The sequence below is a fragment of the Gasterosteus aculeatus genome, chromosome 14 (genome assembly GCF_964276395.1).
Source record: "Gasterosteus aculeatus chromosome 14, fGasAcu3.hap1.1, whole genome shotgun sequence".
NCBI classification, from domain to species: Eukaryota; Metazoa; Chordata; class Actinopteri; order Perciformes; family Gasterosteidae; genus Gasterosteus; species Gasterosteus aculeatus.
In genome coordinates, this window is record NC_135702.1 from 14250116 (window position 1) to 14273197 (window position 23082).

The following is a 23082-nucleotide window of genomic DNA, read 5'->3' on the forward strand; positions in this document are numbered from 1 at the left end:
CAGAATGAGGTAAGGCTTGCATTTTAATATATTTGTTTATCCTTTGAATCACCTCCAATTTAATTAAACAAAAAGAAAAAAGGCATGTTATACTGAGCAAAACTTCTGTTCCTATCTATAATGTACATAGAAAATAACTTATTGCTTCTATAGAAACTTTTCATAGCAAATACTTGTCTTGCCACAGATTTAGTTTGGTGAGAAAATTAACTTCTGCATGCAAATACTGTGACAGTTCTGGAAAAAGGTGTCAAAGCTCAATGGACAAAGTTCATGTCGCTGATATATGTTGAGACTAAATGGAAGGAGCATGTAAGACATATCCATATACTTGCTAAACCAAAGAATATTGTATGTTTCACATGCATGAATTGATTCTTATGCGCATTTAATTCCATTCAATTTATTTTATTTTGTGTAGCCCAAAATCACAAATGAAGGATTTACCTCAGAGGGCTTTACAGTCCACATGCAACATCCCTGTCTCGAAGCCCGCACATCGGCACAGGAAAAACTCCCCCAAAATGTTTTTAATGTAAATGTATACTATGCAAACTGCTGCAATTTCCCCGTAATGATTATGTATGCCATCAGATATATTTAAGTTTAGTTCAAGTCAACTGGATGAGGCTGCACGGTGGTGTGGTGGTTAGCACTGTCGCCTCACAGCAAGTTCTGGAGCAAGGTCCTGGGTTCGACTCCGCCCAGCAGGCTTTCTGTGTGGAGTCTGCATGTTCTCCCCGTGTCTGCGTGGGTTATCTCCAGGTTCTCCGGCTTTCTCCCACAGTCCAAAGACAAGCACTGGGGATTAGGTTAATTGGGGAATCTAAATTGCCCGTAGGTGTGTGAATGTGAATGTGAGTGTGAATGGTTGTGTGTCTCTGTGTTAGACCTGCGATTGGCTGGCGACCGTCTCTCGCCTGAATATGGGATAGACTCCAGCCCCCCCGCGACCCTGTGTGCAGGATAAGCGGTTTGAAGATGGATGGATCAAGTCAGCTGGTATGGGTGTGAAAGAATGACATGGCCTTAGAGGAAAGTATCGAGCTATTATCTAATTATCAAGCTTTCCACAGCATCCCAATTAGAGATGTAGGCAGCTGCATTCTGGCTCAGTTATAGATGTTGCCCATCCCTCTTCTTTACTGTAGACTCTTAAATATTAACAAATACCTTTTATAGCCAATATTATTGGCTAACAAATTGTTAGCATTATTTTTTACCAAATGATCGCATTGTCAAATGTTCGAATCATTAGATATAGGAATTTTATAACTGACAAATTACAAGTAGCACACAAAAGTTGAGTTTTTTTGGCTCAAAAAGTGTTGATCAATTTTTTCAGCAAAATAACTCTGTTTTTTCAGTACAGGCACTCAGCCATTTAAAGTGTAAAATATCAGCTTACGCTATGCTGTACACCACTGTGAGTAGGAGGAGTTACTGAAGCACTGTGTTGTCCATGTGGGGGGACAGCTGACGACCGGTGCCACTTCTCAGAGATGCTCCCCAGAGGACACCCCGGTGGACAGGATGAACTCTACAAACCGGAACCACTCCCAGTGTCGCACAAGAGGCAAGACCTGAAGAGATCACAGAGCCCCAAAGTGGGGCAAAGCCTGCGCAGAAAGCTGCAGCAGTGCCTGCAGGGACCAGAGGATGACTCCCTTCATGACCTCTCATCCGTGGAAACTATCTGCACCAAAGCTGACAACAGCACTTCGGCTTGCCTGGATGGCATCGGGGCTGTGGAGGACACTCTACCCGGGCTTATTGAAAAGATCCGAAACATTGAAGAGAAAAAGGAGAGGGGGGATGAAGAGGAAGAGGGAGGCTCTGGCAACATTGTGGAACATATTCTTAAAGAGCTGAAAGGCATCAACAAGATCCAGGAGGAGATTTCCGACCTGAGGCAGTATCTAACATCTGTGCGAGGCTCGGTCGATGAAGTATCTTGTTGTGTCGATGCAGTGCTCAGTGAAATCGGTGAGCTTTACTCTGGGGCTTCGGCTGCACCTCATCCTACTCGAGCCGCCGAAACGTCACGCATCAGGCGAGGAAGCCTGGGTAGACAGAATGCCATCACATCTCTTCAAGGGAGCGACACCGATCCACTGTTGCATCGCAGCAAATGCGGAGACGATTCCAAACGTTTGCCTTCCCATAGATCACCTAAAGATTGGCACAATGACACAGTCAACCCCCAATTGGAACACCAAACCGACAATGAGAACTCAAAGCATGATTCGAACATGAGCATGCTCGGCCCTTCTAAACCTGAACCCAGCTACTTGGATAGGGGCCATGACTACCAAAGCACCAGCTCTCTGTCCTCGTGCCACAGTTCCAATTTCCCAGGAGCGAGCCTACGCTCTGGTGACACCGAATATGAAGGGTGGCCTTCTGATGATATGCAGCACAGCGTCAGTGGGGAAGGAGCTTGGAGTGAGGAGGACATCTGCTCTTGCGGGAACAGTGGAGAGGAGCTTGAGAATGGTGTCAGTGTTTGGAGGGGGTGCACCACAGAGGGGACAAAAAGCATCACACCAGGTCATTCGTCACACAACAGCTCTGAGCATTTTGCGTTGCTGTTCGGACACCAGCACAACTCTCCTTCCAATTCTTCCAGTAGGCTTGACTGGATTAGACTACCAACCGAGCAAGAAAACCTGGAGTGCGACTGTTCTGCAAACTGCCCATACTCCCGTAGCTCTGGTTACCACACCATGGATGCTTGCGCAAACAAACTGGGCAGTGAGCCCTCCGGGAGTCCAAGTCGCTCCACTGTGCTGTTGACGGACTGCGATGATGCTTACCTGCAATCACATTCACTGTGCGATGACTGTGCGTCTTCTGGTGACACCCTTGATCTGGGGTCTGCTGATAGTTTGGACAAGGAGTGGACCGATCACACCATCTCCAGGGATGAAGCAGGAGATTCTTTGTCACAAGAGTCTTCCGAAATAGATCCTGATAGTGAAGCCAGGACCCCCAATGTAGGGGTTAATGTGACCACTTTTAGCAAGGCTGTATTCACTTTCCAGTCGGCTTTGAAAGGGGCTCTGAAAAAGTTAGAAGGATCCAGCCCTGAAGGTGTTAAAGATGATAGTGGATCAGAAGCACCTGAATCCCCTGTTAGAGACGCCAGTGATCTGAAGGAGGAGCAGAGGAGAACAGATCTTACAGAGGCAGCGGTCAGTCTGACAGAGAATCCTACCCAGCTTGGCCCTCCAAAGAAGCAGGGTAAAGCGTCGGCCCAAGTGGATTGTGGTGATACACATGAGAGGTCAAGCTCCCTTCAAGCATCCCCCCGTGAAGCAATTAACTCTCCCTGCACCCCGACTGAATGTCACTCTGGAGACATTTCTCGGGACAACAGAGAATATCCAACAGATGGGGAACCGTTCAAGCTTGCCCTAACACCAGACAGTTGTCCACCAAGGCAGGATGAGTGTTCCCTGGGCTCAGGGGTCAGTACAGATGAGGTGCAGTTAAGTCCAATAGGGGAAACTCACGTTCTTGACAGCGAAAATCAAGGAACGTCCACAGATGCCATTCACAGGGAGCGTATGGCTAATTTCCAGCGCATTCTGAGGGAAAAGCGCCAAACCCGTAATAGACTGTCCAAATCTACTCCGGGTTCCCAGGGGTCCAAAGGCTCTCAGGTGTCTCAAGGGTCTCAGGGATCCCAATATCAAGATGAGTTTACTCCAGGTATATTCTATACTTCAATTGTTGACAAGCTCAGTAATAACAGCAAAAACATACATCTCAAAGCATTTAAAGACCCGATGAACTGTGACATTATTATTATTATGTGTCGGTTATAAACACTCATACTTTCTAATCCTACTGTGATTTTTCTTCTTTTTTTTCTTTGCAGAATGTTGGACAGAAGATTATCAGGTTACTCATATAACAATAGCTATTTAAGCTGCAGTTGTTTTCCTGTTGATGTAGGTCAATGTGGGATGGTTGTTTTAGCATGTGGGTTGCTTGTCTTTGTCAAAGAGAGGGCTTGTGCACTCGGAGGTTACCATGGGGCTGATTTAGTATTTCATAGTTTTTTATTGTTTCATCTATGTTTAATCTTTAGCGAGCAAATCCCCAGTTCTTCGTGCAAGCCTCCCACAGAATTCCAAATGATTTCAGAAACTCTTACTTGGAGTTAACCCTGACGGGATCCCACATACCCCGGGACTTCCAAATTATCTGGGGTATCTGTTAAAGTTTACTTGAGCTGTGCAATAGAAGTATTCCTGTGGCATTGTGCAAGTTATGTTTATTCAATCTTGTGTTTTAAAAGAGTTATTGTTTCGTCTTTTTGTTGTTGTTCTTTAACACCAACAAGGTCAAACTCAACCAAATACAACTTTCAATTATTTCAACTTCCCTCTTCTCAAGCTCTGGTAATTCGCTGTGCAATATAATGTCAAAGTCCTTATAGGCCATCAGCCTAAATTCTGTCTCTTTGGTATCCTGTAGATCCAAGATGAGGAACCCAATGCCAGACAAGCCTGGGTCAAACCAGGGTATGTAATATATTCTACATTTTTTATATATAATATGCTTTTGCCACTATAATCGTTTGAGCTTTGTGGGGACAGTGGAAATGTCCTGAGTTATAGTATGTGAGAACCTTTTATTTACTTTGATTGTTTTGTTGTTGGGGCACAGTGGGGGGTCTGGGCTGTACGGGATTGACAGCATGCCAGATCTGCGTAAGAAGAAGCCCATCCCCTTGGTCAGCGACGTGGTCAGTAGTAACTTGTCATTTGTTCATGTCATGTCACATGTTTGTTTTTGTTCTATGTTGTCATTCTATTTGTGAGACCACCACAGACGTTGCAGTTCTCAGTTAGCAGACAATTATGAAATCAGCCTGCTAATTCCTCTCTCCCTCCTCTCTTAAACCCAAAACTATTTCCCCCAACTCTCTTGAATGCATTCACTCTCCTTGGTCAGGCTATGGTAAGTTAATAGAACCCAGTTGCCACTCCCTTTTCTCCTGAAGCTCAGAATATCAAGTAGGACACATAAAACGGTAGTTGCCTCATACTAGTATGTCCACAACATATTGATCTCTTTAGTCGCAAACCTCTTATTTAACACAAATTAAGGCATTTGCATGCATCTTGGTTAAGGGTAGCCTTTTCTTCCTACTTGATATTATCATTACAATATCAAATCATTCCCTCACCTCCTGGTTGGTATTAACACTCCCATGAAACGTTTGGCTCATGGGTTTCACTAGTCTCCTAAAAACTAATAATACTCACATGGGTTTTCTGATCATCTAGTTGCATCATTGAAAATAAATAATAACCCTACTCACCACCCTGACAAATACGAGAGCCTCCCTTTTAACTGTACTGACCTTCATTTTTATAGTAATATTTTGAGCTCTGCTTGGTTGTGGGTTGTGTATACTTTTTGAAAAATTCTTACTTGTCTGAAATGTCCTGTGTCACGCTTTGTTCAGTCTCTTGTCCAAGCCAGGAAGGCGGGAATCGCATCTGCCATGGCCGCACGGTCCTCCGTCAAGGATGGGGAGCTGGTGAGTATCACAGATTACACTTTCACTTTGACCAAAACAGAATATTGTCATTCAGAGCTGCTATGTTGTCTTAATTCTGTCGATCAAAGATTCTCTCCCACCTAGTTGGGTTTGATGTGAAAATAAGTTGTCCCACCTTATCTTTCTGCAGAAGAACCATGTGTACAAGAAGACCCTGCAGGCTCTCATCTACCCCATATCCTGCACCACGCCACATAACTTCGAGGTGTGGACCGCCACGACGCCCACATACTGCTACGAGTGCGAGGGGCTGCTGTGGGGCATAGCCCGCCAAGGCATGCGTTGTTCCGAGTGTGGGGTCAAGTGCCACGAGAAGTGCCAAGAGCTGCTGAACGCCGACTGCCTGCAGCGTGAGTACTGCCTGCAGAGCAATAAAACAACACACGCGCCGCAAAGAGTAGTGCCTTGATTTAAATCTGTACTTGGTATTTTGTGTAATTCACAGGAGCTGCAGAGAAGAGTTCTAAGCATGGAGCTGAAGACCGAACTCAGAATATCATCATGGCCATGAAGGACAGGATGAAGATCCGAGAAAGGAACAAGCCGGAAATCTTTGAACTCATTAGGGAGGTGTTCATCGTTAGCAAAGCCACCCACGCGCAGCACATGAAGACCATCAAGCAGAGCGTGCTGGACGGCACTTCAAAGTGGTCAGCCAAGATCACCATCACAGGTGAAGTTTTAAATTTAAAAGTGCAACCCTCAGCAGGAATTTCTGCGGCGATTACACAAGGTTGTTGTTCATAACAACGGTTGTTCATGTCTTTGTTCCTTGGTCGTGGCGCCAGTTGTTTGCGCCCAGGGACTTCAGGCAAAGGACAAGACAGGATCCAGTGATCCATACGTCACCGTTCAGGTGGGCAAGACCAAGAAGAGAACCAAGACCATCTATGGCAACCTCAACCCGGTCTGGGAGGAGAAGTACCACTTGTATGTCACTAAAACTCGTTGTTTATGAATATAAATGTTTACCTGTGCAAAGTTATTTCTGACTTATTACGGGGAAGTTTGAACTCTAAAAAAGTTCTTTATTTTATATATTGTATGTTTATTTTCTCCGCTAGCGAGTGCCACAATTCCTCGGATCGAATTAAAGTGCGTGTGTGGGACGAGGATGATGACATAAAGTCAAGGGTGAAGCAGCGCCTGAAGAGGGAGTCCGATGATTTCCTGGGCCAGAGTATAATCGAAGTGCGAACGCTGAGCGGAGAAATGGACGTGTGGTACAACCTGGGTCAGTACGCTGCCTCATCATGGACTTTCACCAAGACATTTACTGTTGGTACTTGATGGAACTGGATGGTAAAACATAGAAAAACTCAAAAGAGAAACTGCTCCACCTTTCTTGGTTGTTTACAGAGGATGACTAGCACACAGGTACTGAATATTGTACAAGCTACTTCTTCATTTAACCTGTCTGCTTCTGAAGAAGTGTTCGTCTTAACCTCATCAGCCATAGAGAGTAGAGAGGACCCCGAGGCCTAACAAGAAGCATGACAATACGTGCTGCCCCTCTAAACCAGCTAAAGGAAAAGGAAAAGTTCTACTCCCCCGAGCTTGAAGACGAGCCATGAATATAGTCAAGATGTTAATACGCAGGGGCTGATTTAATGGGTCCCTTGTGCTATTTAGTCAGACTACAGACACAGGTTGTATTCGTTAGCATTGTCTTCAGCGACCTTTGAACCACCACGAACGCTCACATTATGACCGCTGTCCGTTAGAAGCACTACACCCTCTCTCCGTGTGCTATGTGATAGCGAGGCGTTCACAGTCTTGTTTCCACTTTGATTGAAAGTGCTGGAAATAGCCCTGATAGATCTGCCTCTGGGACAGCGCTGAATATGAATGCCTAATAAATCGGTCACAGTTTCATGTCAGCTGGGAGACACGCAGTGCTTGATTTTAATATCCCTCTGTTAATTGCATCAACAAAACATTCCAATAGAATGATCACTCGAGTAATGCGTGCAAGAATGCCATCTTTATGTTCCCGCGCCTGCCTCTCTTCCTCCTCCCGATGTGTGATTATCAAGAAGCTGCACTCCAATCGACTCTCTTCCCCCCAGCGACACGTATAAATTACACTTAATGATGCGCCTGTCAGGGCCAAATAGCAGGGGCGCCACACGGGCGCACATCCACGCAGCCCCCCTGCCATCGTCTCCCCCACTATCAGCCGGAGCACTTGTATTAGAGTCCCAGGCTCTGCGCTACCACTGTAACAGCCTGTAATTAGCGCCACGTTAACAGCGCCGGCTGCCGCGGCCTCCTGTGGCCCTCCAGTGTCACCGATGGGTATCATCGGACAGGAGACAGGAAGCGGTGTATTGGCGTGACGCGTCTTTGTGTTTGATTACAGAGAAAAGGACGGACAAGTCGGCCGTGTCGGGGGCCATTCGCCTCCAAATCAACGTGGAGATCAAAGGAGAGGAGAAGGTGGCTCCGTATCACGTGCAGTACACCTGCCTGCACGAGGTATTTGTTGGGGCGTTGGAGCAATGGTCTAAACACACTGGATGTGTATAAAGGCGAAAGTAAAGTAACCTCATGTCATCAGCCTCTGCGTCTGTGTCGGTGATTTAGATGGCATTCAGATCACAAAGATACGCTTGTAACGCAGACATAATCCCGCCTCTACCCTGAAAAGGAAATGGCACAACTTTCCGTGATAAATTTTGCACTAAAGCCACCCAAATTACCTGTGTCTGTGGCAGAACCTGTTCCACCACTCGACTGACATGCTGGGCCAAGGCGTGGTGAAGATCCCAGAGGCCCGCGGGGATGATGCCTGGAAGGTGTACTACGACGACGTGGCCCAGGACATCGTGGACGAGTTTGCCATGCGCTACGGGATCGAGTCCATCTACCAGGCGATGACGTGAGTCAGAGTCTCATATGCTGTGTCAAAAAAAAAAACGTCGGAAACTTTTCTGTGTGACGGCGAGATGTCTTTGTGAAGTTTGACTGAGCGTGAGCGTCTGTAACAAGCTCTGCCCCCCCCCTGTTCCTCCAGGCACTTTGCCTGTCTGTCGTCTAAGTACATGTGTCCCGGGGTTCCCGCCGTGATGAGCACCCTGCTGGCCAACATCAATGCCTTCTACGCCCACACCACCGCCTCCACCAATGTGTCCGCCTCCGACCGCTTCTCTGCTTCCAATTTTGGGGTTTGTATTATTTTAGGATTACACTCTCTCTCACTCACTCACTCACTCACACACACACAATGTGTCTCTGTGTTTGTGTCTCTCGGCCTTTGTCCCCGCATTCTTTTTCTGTACAAATCTTTTTGCTTCCACTTCCTGTTCTCACTATTTTTTTTTTACCCACACAGAAAGAACGCTTTGTCAAGCTTTTAGACCAGCTGCACAACTCCCTGCGCATCGACCTCTCGACCTACAGGGTAAAATTAGGATTGTATTCAATAAATACAATGTCGGTCTCAAAAGTCCTATTCCTCTGATAAGTATATCGTTATCTATGTTGAAAAATGTACCTCTGTGGTCTCCCATTTTCTTCCCTATAAATCCTCGTACTAGTTATTGTGTGGTGTAAGTTAAGCAAAAGCTTCCATAGGAATATATTATATATATAAATATTGTATTACATTTTGTCATTCACTTTTGAAATCGTTATAATTTAATTACCCTAATTTAATTTCACAGAATGTCTGTGCCATCATATATATATATATGAGAATTTCTTCTGTATTTAAGTGGATATTCTTCTCCGTAGAATCACTTTCCCGCCAGCAACAAGGATCGGCTGCAGGATTTGAAATCCACCGTGGACCTCCTGACCAGCATCACTTTCTTCAGAATGAAGGTAGTTTACAGATTTTCATCTATCTTAATTTTCTTTTTTCTGCTGCAGGATCTCAGCACATGGTTATCAGATGATTTCTAAATGGGACACTTTGCCTCCTGTAGATGCACAGTGGTGGTCAGGTGAGTGTAAATAACAACCTTACTATCTTGCATGTGGCGAGCAGGTCCAGGAGCTGCAGTCTCCGCCGAGAGCCAGCCAAGTGGTAAAGGACTGTGTCAAGGCCTGCCTCAATTCTACGTACGACTACATCTTCAACAACTGCCACGAGCTGTACAGCAGACAGTACCAGCCCATCGACGCGGTAAGTCACGGGCTCGTGGTACAGCGACCCCCCCACACCCGGTGCCTCTGTAAGAGGGAGTGACCCGTGTTATTGTCTCATCCAGAACAAGGAGGAGCTCCCTTTGGAGGAGCAGGGTCCGAGTACCAAGAACTTGGACTTCTGGCCCAAACTCATCATGCTCATCGTCTCCATCATCGAAGAGGACAGGAACTCCTACACACCTGTACTCAACCAGTAAGTGATGAGGATGCACTTCAAATGATACGGAATACCGTGAAAGAGTTTCCCTGCTTCATATTCCCGCTGCATTGACAGGAGGAGATTTCTTTGAAGGCTCGGTTCCAAATGCTCACAACACTAAAACATTTTTTTTATTGTCAGGTTCCCCCAAGAGCTGAACGTAGGGAAGGTGTCAGCGGAGGTCATGTGGACATTGTTCGCTCAGGACATGAAGTACGCAATGGAAGGTAAATCGCACCCGTTGAGCCACATCCATCGGCAATTTGACAACACAGTAGGAGCGCGCCAATGAAACTACGACAAAAAACGGCAACAAGCCTTTTTTTGTTTCATGTGCAAGAGGAGATGATTATGTAGTTTGAAGAAGTATTTTGGTTTTGCCGGCTTGAATTGGGATCGTAAATGGGGTGTAGTTGTATAGCACTTTTCTAGCCTTGTGACAACTCAAAGCACTTTACATGTCATCATTCACCCATTCACACCCCGATGGCACAGCCTTAGGGGGCAATCTGGGGTTAAGTGCCTTGCCCAAGGACACGTCGATATGGTTTAGCAGAGAAATGGATTGAATCGCTACTCTACCAGTGAGCCACAGTTGTGTTTTTTAGAGGTTGGAAGGAAAGGACAAGTGAGGAGAAGAAAAGCTCTGGTAAAACTGGTAAGGAGAAAGAGAACAGTTGCCGGGTAGAAACTGTACGGGGGAAGTTTGCGGATGACACCACCCTCATTGGACTGATCTCTGGTGGGGATGAGTCCGCCTACAGGTGGGAGTCTGACCATCTAGTGTCATGGTGCAGCCAGAACAACCTGGAGCTCAACGCTCTAAAGACAGTGGAGATGGTTGTGGATTTCAGGACGAACAGAGCCCCACCTTCCCCCATTACCCTGTGTGACTCCCCGTCACTATTGTGGATTCCTTCCGTTTCCTGGGCTCCATCATCACCCAGGACCTCAAGTGGGAGCTGAACATCAGCTCCATCACCAAGAAGGCTCAGCAGAGGTTGTTCTTCCTGAGGCAGCTGAAGAAATTCAACCTTCTACACGGCCATCATCAAGTCCATCCTCTGCTCCTCCATCACCGCCTGGTACGCTGCAGCCACAGCCAAGGACAAGGGCAGGCTGCAGCGTGTCATCCGCTCTGCAGAGAGGGTGATCGGCTGAAATCTGTTCGCTTTTAGGACCCTGAAGCGAGCTAAAAAGATCGTAGCCAACCCCTTTCACCCCGGACAAAAACTGTGTGTTCCTCCCATCTGGCTGGAGGCTGAAGCCCGTCAAGACTAAGACCTCCCGCCACACGAACAGTTTCTGGTCCTCTGGGGGGGTCTTGAAATGACGGGCACGAAGCAGTCGGGTCCATAGTAAATGGTTTTATTGATATTGTTCCACACACAACAACACCGGCTCCAGCCTCCTCGCCTCGCTCCCCCGCTGTCGCCGGATCTCTCATACTTAACAGGAGCGTACTTGATTGCTGATTCACATCAGCTGAGGCAAATTGCCTCCCCCGGCACCGTTCCCTGAACCACTCCCTTCTCAGTCCCCCCCTGCAGCTGAGCCAAAACCACGCCCGCCACCAAAATATCTCTTAAACATATCCACAGCACTGAGGCAGGGAACCCAATCCGCACGAAGAGAAGAGATGGAATGAGCCCGGAGAGATTTTGCTCCCAAAGCACTTCCAAGGAATACTTAAGGAATAATTTAAGCGCAGAAGTAGTTTCTTACTGGGTACTAAAAATATACTTAAGTGCCTCGTTGGAGTTGAGCTGATTGTTACTATCAGTACGCTGCAGTCCGGACCAGGTCAAGACCGAATCCAGACCAGGGATAAGAATCTAAAAACAATATTGATCAGTCTTCCAACGTTTCCACTCCAGGACCACCTTTTATATGCCCATATTTATTAGATTGGATTATTGTGGTACATTTTGCATGTATGCAGGAAGTAGGAGTTCTGCACCACATTCTAAAACCAGCAGCAAGTTTAAACCTGGAGTTTGACCTGGAACATGTAATGAAGCAGTGTTTCCTGCTTCCTTACAAGTACATGGTCCACGGTGGGAAACAGGATTTGCTCTGTTTTGTGTATTAGCAAATGCATTAGTCCCATTGGTAATTGTTAATTCAAAGAATGTGAACTGTAAAGTGAAGATTACAGTTGCATTCTCGCAATTTAGCCTCGCACAAGTATTACGACCCGTCAGTCATGGTCCAAACCCCCTCGATTGCTGCCCATCAAATGCAACGTGGTGGCGTGACTTTCTCCCACCCTCTGGGTCAACCTCCTCACAGCCTGCACATGTCTGTCTTTTGTGTGTGCAGAGCACGAGAAGCTGAGGCTGTGCAAGAGCACCGACTACATGAACCTGCATTTCAAAGTCAAGTGGCTCAGCAATGAATACGTCAAGGAGCTGCCAAATTTCAAGGGTGTCGTTCCAGACTACCCGTCGTAAGTGCTGCTGACTCATTCGCTCGTAGGCAGGGGGAAATATTTCATGAATTTCCCCCAAACATGTTTTTTTGTTAACAAATAAGATATCCTAACGTTACAATATAAACCGATTAAATAAAAAAAACAAATGCTTTTTCCCCCTTGCAGATGGTTCTTGCAGTTTGTGCTGCAGTGGTTGGAGGAGAATGAAGATGTATCCATGGAGTTTATGCATGGAGCCCTCGAAAGAGACAAAAAAGATGGAGTAAGAGAATAAACATGTCCCCTCTATGTTGAAGGAGGTGGATTACAAAAAGGTTCTTTGTAGAACCCCTTGACTGAATTCTAGATGCGACCAAAGGTTCCAGATGAAACCCTTGGAATTTAAACAACCTCCTGTAAGGATTCAATGAAATGCCTCACAAATGAAATTGTGGGTTCTAGATGAATCCCTTGGAGTATAAATGGGTTCTCAGTAGAACCCCTAAGTGGGGGCTCTTGATAGTGTCCTAAAGGTGGAAAGCCTCTGGATAGAACCTGCGTAGACAGTTGTGGGTGAAACTATATAAGAGTTGGTTTCTGTAGATCCTCTCACGGGGGTTCGAGAGGGTACTGTGGGTACTGTGTGCTGAGTCGTGGGTACAACGCTGTGAAAGTCTCATGAGTTGTGTGTCCCTCTTGTTTCAGTTCCAGCAGACGTCTGAGCACGCTCTGTTCTCCTGCTCTGTTGTGGACATCTTCACGCAGCTCAACCAGAGCTTTGAGATCATCAAGAAGCTGGAATGCCCCGACCCCAACGTCATGGCTCAGTACAGTCGCCGCTTCTCCAAGGTACACCCACGAGGCTGCATGGGCGTGACTAAGAATCTCACAGACCAGTTAGGCAGGAGCCACACCACACGGCTTGTGGATTCCGTCCACAAGTTTACATTGTTGATAATGAGAAGTAGAACGATAATATTAGAAGATATGTGGTGAATTACAAAACCCCATTGTCTGGCCTCAGGACTCCATTTTCTATAAATGGAATTTGAAATTTCCTCATTAAAAATTATTGTTTGTTTGGACATAACACTCCCCGGGAGGAGGGATTTGCTTTCCTACATGTCGGAGAATACACTACAGAACATTTAGCGATATTTGTAATAACGTAGTTGGGAGAGATCCTACTCTGTAGTCATCTGGGAAAGGTTTTATGATTAATAAATTGTTTTAATGCATTTCTTCGTCTTCGCCTCCAGACTATTACCAAAGTTCTCCTGCAGTACAGCGCCATACTGACCAAGAGTTTTCCTACCTATATCGACAAGGAGAGGATTGTAAGTGCTCAAATAGTTACCATCATTCTCTGATTTAAGTCCCTGTCATGGTGTACTCATTTACTCACATTTCCATATTGATGTTAGTTTTTACACTTAATAGACCCTCCAGCGGCTTCACCTTTACACAAACAAACTTATTTTCGAATTACATTAGTGTTTCCAAAACGTAATAATTCCGTAAATAAAAATTGAATTAATTCTTACACGGCAGTGATTGCATTACTTGTGAAGTGAGGGGCTCCTTGTGTGTAATATCTCTGTGTATTCTTTGTCTGTCTCTGCCCGGGTCCTCTGGCAGCCGTGTGTCCTGTTGAACAATGTGCAGCAGTTAAGAATCCAGCTGGAGAAGATGTTTGAATCGATGGGTGCCAAACAGGTGAGACAACCTGCATTTATTGAGCGTCATGGATGACTGTACATATTTGAAACTATGAATCTCTTATTGGCTCCAAGAAAAAAGATGAACTGACCTCCACTAAGCCTGACTGGTCCACTAAGCCTTTGTCATAGAAGCAGGATTAGTGTGTCTTTGTATTTGTGTCTCTGGTGTATCAGGTTGCAACAGAAGAAGTGCTGGTACGTGCAGTAGTGCTTCTTGAGACCATGTGATGTAGACTCCTGGTAGTGTGGAAGGGTTCTCTGAAGAATCCCTGGGTGGGTTCTAGTTTGGAATAGAAACCTTGGAATAGAAAAAGGTTCTCAATTGAACGCCTCGAGATGAATCCCTATTTTCAGTATGTAGCGCTTTATTGTTTATTATTCTTTGTAGCTGTGGTCTATATTATTAGTTTTAGTATTGAATGATTGGTTGGTGGCTGGATTTTAGAGGTTGGATGCTGTAGCTAAAGTTTCAACCCATGAATTCCCTCTACAATTCAAGCAAAATGAAGAGGAGGAAGAAGAAGAGGAGGAGGAAAATATGGGGGAGGTATGTTTCCGCCATGGTCTGAGCAGGCCAGATATCTGTCCATACTGTAGAAGCACATCTTTTGGATGTTTTATCAGTTTGATGGTGTGTTTATTCTCTCCCTCTGCGGTGGCTTGGACAGCCGGTCATAGCTGACGATGAGGAGGTGAATGCTCTGGTTGGTGCTGTGCGTGGTAGATTAGATCCACTAACAGTAGGATAGTAGATCCACAATGTCCATGGTGCTGCTAGCCATCCTTCATTTATCCTTCTCCTTTGTTGGATTCGGCTTCTCTCTAATTTAATAGAGAGTTCTAGAGAGAGCAATGTGGATGAACAAAGTGAATCATCGCGGCGTCGGTAGCCCGTCAAACTGACCTTGTCGTCTTTTGCAGATGACACCTATAGGAAAAGTAGATACACAGAAAGTAGTTTCCTCTGGAGCTCTGGCTAGCTGAGGCAGAGTATCCATGCTCCCATCTCTATAGCTTATAGCCCACTGATGTCATACTCCTCCACACGTCCTCACATCTGTGAGGAAGGGCCGTTTTCTTGATTTTTGACACGATACCTCCGCTGTGGCTGAACACTCGAGCTGCATTTCAGTGGTCCATATCCCTTCAGTCATCTGCAGTTCCAACCGTGAACATAGCCCACACCAATCTCTTTACAGAGAAACACCTACCTGGGAGCATGGGGGGCATCTCTCCTCATGTAGCGAGCGTATAACGCCAGGTTCAAACTTAATTCTCTGCAAATATGTGTTTACCGCTTTACCCAAGGAGGGCTTATGAACTTAAATGTGTTTTTTGGGGGGAGTGCAAAGTCACATTCATGTTTTTTCCTCTTTTCTAGCACAACAATAGAATGCTAGCATGGCAGGCAAGTCCACTGTAAATGCAAACATGTTGTTTGAAGCATGCTTGCATCTACTCAAATGTCCCATCTACCCAAAAATAATATTGCATCACTCATGGAATATTTCATTTTTAAAAGAACGGTGATGAAGTGACCTCAAACGTTGTTGAATATGGTCGTGATATTTTGTGGCAGTGAGAATAAACAATTTTTGTTGTCTTTTCGCTGCTGTGCCTAGTTTGAGGAGAGTGAAGAAGAGGAGGAGGAACATGTAGGGGAAGATGTTGAGAGAAATGAGGTTGAGGTTTGTTGCAGGAGTCCCAAGTCCCTCTAGTGTGCCCTGTTGTTCCCACTAACAGCAGCCTGTGAGTGACACTCGGCCCTGCTGTGGTTGTCATGGTTACTTGTGTTTCGAACACGTCATCCGTGGTCCTCTCCATCTTTTTTCACCTCTTCCTGTTGCGTTTTCCTTCCTTATAACTGTCACTCACTTTCCCCTGAAGCAAAAGGTCAATTCTGAACATCGTTGCTTTGTTTTCTCTTCTTTCATTTATGTTCTGTTTGTTTGTTTTGTTTGTTTTAGACCGACGAGGAGAAGGTGGGTGTATTGTTGCTTTCCGATGTGAAAAGACTGCAATATTTGTTTCTTTCAGTTTAAATTTCACGTGGCTTAAAGATGCAACAGAAGCTTTTTATTTATCAAAACCCCCAAACATTCCCATGCAAAGATGGATGAATCCGTGAAGAATGTAGGCCACACGGACAGCAGCATCTGCTGCCTCAGCACTTTCTGACTGAGAAACCATTGATAGAGGTCGTTGGCTGTCCTGTCAGAGGCTGAAGGTGCCTTCGAGGGAAGGAAGTTGAGTTCAGGCGTAGACTCATGAGTATTAATACCCACGTGCCTGCATGTGCAAATATACTCCCGGGGCCAAACAAAAACGGCACACGACAAACTGCCCTTCCTCCCCTAAGACCTTCGCTTTGTGCCGCACAGCGGAACCCTCCGTCTCTCCTCGCTAATGACCCCCCCCCTGCCACCCCGAGGGAATCATAAATCAGAAGGCCATTGGATCTTTAGCATAATGATGCACAGCCTGGCTGAGCCTTTCCATGCTATGCTGGTTTAGATGCAGTCCGGTACACTGGAGGTATTCCACTTCCTCCCACTGGTCCCATCGCCCTGTGCTCATGACATTTATAAAACGCACATCTCCTGCAATATTAAACTCTTATTGTTTCATTTTGGTTTTGCTCCTACAAAAGTTGGAGGCCGCTGATAAAAAGGTGGGTCCGCTCGAATGTGTGCGTTGCGTTTTTGTTGTACTTTTCACGACCTGCGATCATGTTGGTTTCTGCTCGGTCGATGAGCAGGAAATCTGCTAATCTTCACCATTAAAGGATCTTATTTGACGAGGAGCATCAATTAGTTTTTGCTTTGATAAATGTGATAAATAAAAGATCCGGAGCATTTCTGTTGCCTGTCACCATGGTAATGGCTGAGGTGTACGGCTGATGAATTGCTCGTCTTCCAGTATTAAACTTTTTATTTCTTTTGTGCTCAATGCAAAAGTTGGAGCCTGCTAGTAAAAAGGTGGGTTTGTGTGTTTTGTGTATTATTTGTATATGGTGTTTGTGATGGACATGTCTGTGCCACAGGAGGGATTACAAGCCTGCCTCTCTCATCCCATCGGTATCCTCGGTTTGATTGGGTATTGAAGCTGTTAAAAATCTTGACTTCTCGCTGCCACTCGTAGCTTCTAGCTTTTAAGTTGAACTGCAGCTTTAGAGTTAATTTGTGGGAAAATACGAAATGAAAAACCTTTTAATGAATTAACAAGCACCATGTCCTCCATGGTATGCTTACTTTCCCTGCATTTTCAAGTCTGCCATGGATTTGTCTTTCTATGCATGACAGGAGCTCACATTCTAACAAAATGTGCTGCTTGGATCCTGTGCTCGTGTCTCTGCAGATGGACCCAGAGGCCAGTGACTTGCTGAACGACCTGCAGGTGAAGCTGAACAACGTGCTGGACGAGCTCAGCAGGACCTTCGGGAACAGGTAGCCCAATCCCGACTGGCGGACACCTCCGGTTTGATACCCGTGCGCCCGCTGGTTCGGATTAATCACTTATTTTTCTTTTTGTAGTTTCCAGAACCGCATCAACGACTGCATGCGACAGATGGCGTCGCTCCTGTACCAGATCAAAGGGCCACTCAATGACAACAACAAGAACCAGGTGGACGCCGACTCCGATAACATGCTGCGGCCACTGATGGATTTCCTGGATGGAAAGTGAGTGGATAGAGATGTTCATTTATTTTTGTCCTTTCTTTCTTCTTCTGTGTCCTAAAATCATCGGGTTCAAATCCCCAGCTTCCATTTTTTTGCCACTGACCTGTTTGTGGGTTCGCCGCAGGCTCACACTGTTCGCCACCGCGTGCGAGAAGACTGTATTGAAGCGCGTGCTCAAGGAGCTGTGGAGGATCGTGATGGGCAGCCTCGAAAAGACCATCGTTCTGCCACAGGGCAACGACACCTTTGTAAGCTCTGCGAGGCTTGTTGCTAATCTGGCTCAAAAAGTGGATGAGGAGCAGTAAACTGAATTTCCTTGATATCTTCCTGCAGGGAGCACAGATTCTCTCAGCTGCGAAGGAACTGGGCCAGCTCTCCAAACTCAAGGTATCATAATGTCGTTGTGTGTTGGGTCCCCCTGGCGTTGTACATATTCGCTCATCTATGGTTGTGGCAACTGTGTGCAGGATCACATGGCAGGGGAGGCTAAGAGCCTGTCTCCCAGGCAATGTGCTGTCATGGACGTGGCACTGGACACTATCAAGGTCAGTTTATACCGCCGGCTTAGGTTTCATCAGGATGCTGGGTAGATGGGTCACATTAGCCTCATCAATTATTCACCCATCAATGGAGGACCCTGAGCGGTCGCGCGGGTGGCTCGTGACCACACGTGGTCTGATTGACAGGCCGGGGGATAGGAAGAGGTCAAAGGTGGATGAAATGAGGGCTTTGGACAAATGTTGTAAAACCCAACCTGCAGTTTTGATTTCACATGGCTCACCACCATTTTGCAATACCGTATTACTCGAACTTCATTTTTACAATAGCTAAATCCAAGATTTGCAACATTTCTGTGGCCTGTCAAGTTTTTACAGCTGACAGCCTAATGGTACGTTCACACCGAACGCATCGCCAGCGTTTTGCGCCACAGGCTTACATACAAAGTCTATGCACAGACGCGGCAAAGTCGAAAGTTGAAATATTCCATCTTTGGCGACAAAACGCAGTGACGCTACAGCGCAATAGCCTATCAGCGGCAAGATGCTCCCCGTCGTCATTGACGACCTGCAGAAAGTGCAGACAGCGGTATCCCAAGCTGTACATCCTCATACCTTTATTGCGACCGGTCTGGGAAAGATCTCGTACTTTTAACAAACAGCATACAACCATATGTGCATTTTTACAGCATCCCATCACTGCACTGAATATAGTACAATAAAGTGTGGGGTAATTGTATTGTTAAACGACACACTGATGAATACTAAATATTAAGTAACATAAAGGACATTTGCTCAATGGTAACGTGTGTGTAGCTCTTAAAAGAGCCGTTTGGTTGTGCTTGAGCATACGATGTCTCTCCATGGGACAGTTCTATCGGCATGGAAGCATGATGTGAAGGCGGTGAAGTCCGGTGCCCGATCCGAGCCAACGCGGTCAAACGAGCTAACGGCTAGCACCATGTACCGCTGGAAGCGGCAGTCATCCAGACACAGTTTTTGTAGTCGGTGAAATTCACTGAGCTGTCTGCGCCTACAGATGCTTTAGTACAAAAACACGACTCTGTTTGGTGGTCTGACGTGAGTAGAACTTCCACAACAAGTACAGAGTCACGGTTGATGTAAGGGAAAAACAACGGCGGAAACTGTTTCAGGGCGAGAAACCACGCCCCCTCTCAGTCGCGTCGGGCGGGAATACGTGATACATGCAAACTAACCACAAATGTACAACGGTGTCCTGCGAGTTCTGCAGCGTGTTTAGAGCGTTTGAGGTGTTCGGTGTGAATGTAGCATAACAGTGCTTACTCATAGCATCAGTGTTAAAGGGACTTTATTCTCTACTCAGGTAAACATTACTTCACAACGACTTTACATAGCTAATAGTGGTTTGCTGATAGATTAAAGCTATCAATAACGCACCTTGAAAAAGAAACACACAAAGTAAACCCCCAGTTGTTCCACCACAGCAATACTTCCACGCGGGAGGAAACGGGCTTAAGAAGGCGTTCCTGGAGAAGAGCCCTGAGTTGTCGTCGCTACGCCACGCCCTGTCTCTCTACACCCAGAGCACGGACACACTCATCCAGACCTTTGTGACCACCCAGCATGCACAAGGTAGGTCAAACCACCACCACCTGACACACCTAAAAGTGAACTTCCCCAGTCGACCACCGGAGGGGAGTATGTGTGCATGACAAACAAAGGCTGAACATCCCTGCTCTCGGGTTTTGCTCGCATGGTTTGGCTGGATGTTTCTTTGACGCGTCCTCAATGTGTTGTCTTTGTCTCCCATGATGCCTGTCAGTGCACGGCGGGAAGGGCATGAGGCTAACTCAAAGTGAGAAAATACAGCCTAGCAAGGGTAAGTTTCAACCGGAGTCCTCTCTTTGCACACTTTCACTTTTATTCACCCGGAGCTCATGACTGCATTATAAGTCAAAGCGTGTCGCATTGGAAGCTCATGGATGCTTGGCGGGGCGGGGGGGGGGGCTGCGTTTTATCCAGGTCCGGCCGTGGACAAGCCGATCGGCGAGGTGTCCGTCGAGATCGAGCTGCACACTCATCCCGGGAAAGGGGAACGCAAAGTCGCCGTCAAAGGTCCGCTGGAGTTTACTCATAACAATCTGTCTTTTTATGTATTTCTGTATTATCTGATTGCATCGCATGCGCCCATTTAGTCATTGGAGCCAACGACTTGAAGTGGCAGACGTCGGGCATGTTCCGGCCCTTCGTGGAGGTCACCATGATCGGGCCTCACCTCAGCGACAAGAAGCGGAAATTCCAGACCAAGTCGAAGAACAATACCTGGTTTCCTAAGTACAACGAGAGCTTCCAGTTGTAAGTGCTTCTGGTTTACTCCTCCATGCGTATAGAAGACGTCTGCCCTCTTTCATCTTCACTTCATGTTTGTGTCGCGGACAACAGCAGCTACGTCACTTCCACAATTTAACGGGTTTTCAACCAGTTATACTGCAAATTCTATGTTTCTATCCCCCTCCCCCAGCGCCCTTGGTAACCAGGACGGCTTTGAGTGCTACGAGCTGCAGGTCTGCGTCAAGGACTACTGCTTCGGCCGGGCTGACCGCGTGGTAGGCGTGGCCGTGGTGCAGCTGAGGGACGTCGCGGGGAAGGGCACCTGCGCTTGCTGGTGCCCGCTGGGCCAGCGCATCCACATGGACGACACAGGCCTCACGGCCATGCGCATCCTGTCGCAGCGCTCCAGCGACGACGTGGCAAAGGAGTTCGTGAGGCTGAAGTCAGAGACTCGCTCAGCCGAGGAGGGCAGATGAGGGGAGCTGGAGGGAGGAGGGGTTGCGGGGGGGTAATAGACAGGAAGGACTCACAATAAGACAAGGGATGTCATGTGACAGCGTCTTTTTACCGAAGATGGCCAGCTGGACTCTTTTCTACGGACCTTTTTGTGTCTTAGCGGCGCCGAATCGCTTCTAACCTTCACACTCCGGACATGTCTGGACAACCCCCCCACCCAAAACACACCTTATCTCGTGAGCTGCCTCTACAAGGCAGTGAGCGTTTACTCTCTTTATTCCCCGCCTCCTCCACGCCGGACCAATTACTTGCAGCACTTCACTAGTGTTGTTGTTTTTGTTTTTTTGCAATAACCCCCCCCACACACACACATACACACACACACACACACACACACACACACAACCGTGACCGTGGGTTTTTATGCCTTACTAGAAATGAATGTGTGATGTAAAGAAAACGTTCTGTAGTTTGGATTCTAAAATAATTTAGTACGGAGCATCTCCTTCCTCCCAGGTGATGAAATATCGTTCATATCTGCTTTCACAAGAGGTGTCCCAAGAGAAGGGACTCGAACTCTCACCCCTTACTTCAAAGGTTTGGTTAAATGTGTGCCTTGCCATGTTGAGTATGGGACCCGTCCGTGGTCATGTGACGTCAGCATGTGATCCCGTTTATAAGCTCCACTAGCAGCTCCAATGTAACCAAGACGGTGCAGCCGTTTTTATTTATTCATTTTAATACATATTTATTTTTTCCGTGCTTTTTTCAAAGGCGTCATCCACCTGCCAGGTTGGTGTGATTCAAGCTGTTTGTTCAACCACAAAGCGCAGACAGTCACATTCAAAGTGATGGTGGAGACGACAGCGATAGTTGTATTTATAGAAATGTATTTTCAACTTTCAGGTGATTGTTTTCTTCCAAAAGAACTAATAAATTATATCTGAACATGTAGATTAACTTTGGTTTACATGACTGCTCAGTCTATGAGTGGCCTTATTTACATTACATTTCCTTGTTTTTCCTCTTGGCTCTGCAATGAGGACATGGCCAGTTGTTGTCCTTTTGTTTGTTTTTTGCCCATAATGACGTCCAATATGTGATGTTCTTTATCATTTTGTAACTTTTTATCTTTGACATTGCCAAAAAAGTTGCAACTGTATTTTGTGTTGTTTGTGTTCGCTTCCTGTGAATCCCCCGTGTCCGTCGTGATATACAGTGAGATGTGTCACGTTTAACGGCGGATGGGTATTGCTGTGATATCAGAACCTGTGTTTGTGTGTGTACGTGTACATCTTCCTGTAACAAAGGGGAGAGGTCTGTGAATACAGACGTCTCATTCTTTGATTAACACGTTCCTTGTGCCAAGCTACAAATGTTCACTTTATTCTTTATTTCTATCTTTTCTAAATTTGTTAACACTTGAACTGCCACCGAATCACTGCCATAGTTAACACTACCAGTGTAACTGCATTTGTGTTTTTTTTCTCTGTATTGAAATGTTGTCACCATGTGAGCATTCTCATTCATGAATTTTGTATAAAGTATCTATAAACGTATTCACCTGTTTATTCTCAGTACAGTATGACATTCACTGCTGATTGCTCAGTTATTTTCCACCTGACAGAAACCCAAAGCTGAACCACACACGGTCTCAGCCAATCAGCAGAGGGTATTGTTGGAAACCTTTAAATTCTCATTTGAATCTTTATTTTAAGAGCACATTTCATGCAGGCTATGTATCTAACTAAGAAAGTATTAAATGAGGAGCACCTCATTTATAGCCTCATTGCTCACACTCATTCTGGTACCGGGGAGCCGAGTCTGTTGAATCCCTCTTTTCTGCATTGCTAAGCACACAAACCCAGCTCTTCACTTTAGTTTTAGGGTAAATCTCAGACCCACATTTTATAAGCGGTGCTAAAATGTGGGTGAGCCTTTAAAATCAAATCACGGGAAACGTGAAAAATCCACCATCAGATTTGTTTTGCTACAGCCTGCAGATTGCTCTATATGTGTGTTTTTATGTGGTGCGTGCGTGCGTGCGTGCACGCACACACACACACACACACA

At 46.2% G+C, this 23082-nt stretch overlaps 1 protein-coding gene across 13 annotated transcripts in view; it reads left to right on the forward strand.

Moving 5' to 3' along the window:
• unc13bb (unc-13 homolog Bb (C. elegans)) overlaps positions 1-22568 on the forward strand; it is a 63871-nt gene extending 41303 nt beyond the window's left edge. For 4 of the 13 annotated variants that reach the window (XM_078088254.1, XM_078088262.1, XM_078088257.1 and 1 more), the window contains 38 exons: positions 4486-4532; positions 4678-4756; positions 5483-5557; positions 5709-5928; positions 6024-6251; positions 6367-6508; positions 6643-6812; positions 7941-8056; positions 8296-8459; positions 8595-8745; positions 8913-8981; positions 9314-9403; positions 9570-9707; positions 9793-9923; positions 10071-10156; positions 12252-12378; positions 12529-12625; positions 13048-13191; positions 13602-13679; positions 13981-14058; positions 14238-14258; positions 14563-14610; positions 14732-14755; positions 15445-15471; positions 15686-15751; positions 16031-16045; positions 16714-16734; positions 17021-17041; positions 17421-17509; positions 17597-17743; positions 17868-17991; positions 18077-18130; positions 18211-18288; positions 19707-19854; positions 20045-20101; positions 20245-20337; positions 20418-20577; positions 20744-22568. In XM_078088254.1, the coding sequence (XP_077944380.1) occupies positions 4486-4532; positions 4678-4756; positions 5483-5557; positions 5709-5928; positions 6024-6251; positions 6367-6508; positions 6643-6812; positions 7941-8056; positions 8296-8459; positions 8595-8745; positions 8913-8981; positions 9314-9403; positions 9570-9707; positions 9793-9923; positions 10071-10156; positions 12252-12378; positions 12529-12625; positions 13048-13191; positions 13602-13679; positions 13981-14058; positions 14238-14258; positions 14563-14610; positions 14732-14755; positions 15445-15471; positions 15686-15751; positions 16031-16045; positions 16714-16734; positions 17021-17041; positions 17421-17509; positions 17597-17743; positions 17868-17991; positions 18077-18130; positions 18211-18288; positions 19707-19854; positions 20045-20101; positions 20245-20337; positions 20418-20577; positions 20744-21029 (3909 nt within the window). In that variant the 3' untranslated portion in view covers positions 21030-22568. Of the gene's footprint in view, positions 1-4485; positions 4533-4677; positions 4757-5482; positions 5558-5708; positions 5929-6023; positions 6252-6366; positions 6509-6642; positions 6813-7940; positions 8057-8295; positions 8460-8594; positions 8746-8912; positions 8982-9313; positions 9404-9569; positions 9708-9792; positions 9924-10070; positions 10157-12251; positions 12379-12528; positions 12626-13047; positions 13192-13601; positions 13680-13980; positions 14059-14237; positions 14259-14562; positions 14611-14731; positions 14756-15444; positions 15472-15685; positions 15752-16030; positions 16046-16713; positions 16735-17020; positions 17042-17420; positions 17510-17596; positions 17744-17867; positions 17992-18076; positions 18131-18210; positions 18289-19706; positions 19855-20044; positions 20102-20244; positions 20338-20417; positions 20578-20743 lie in introns of those variants that run through there. The other 9 variants (XM_040197727.2, XM_078088264.1, XM_078088255.1 and 6 more) reach the window with 8 other exon arrangements.
• The last annotated feature ends 514 nt before the right edge of the window (positions 22569-23082 follow it).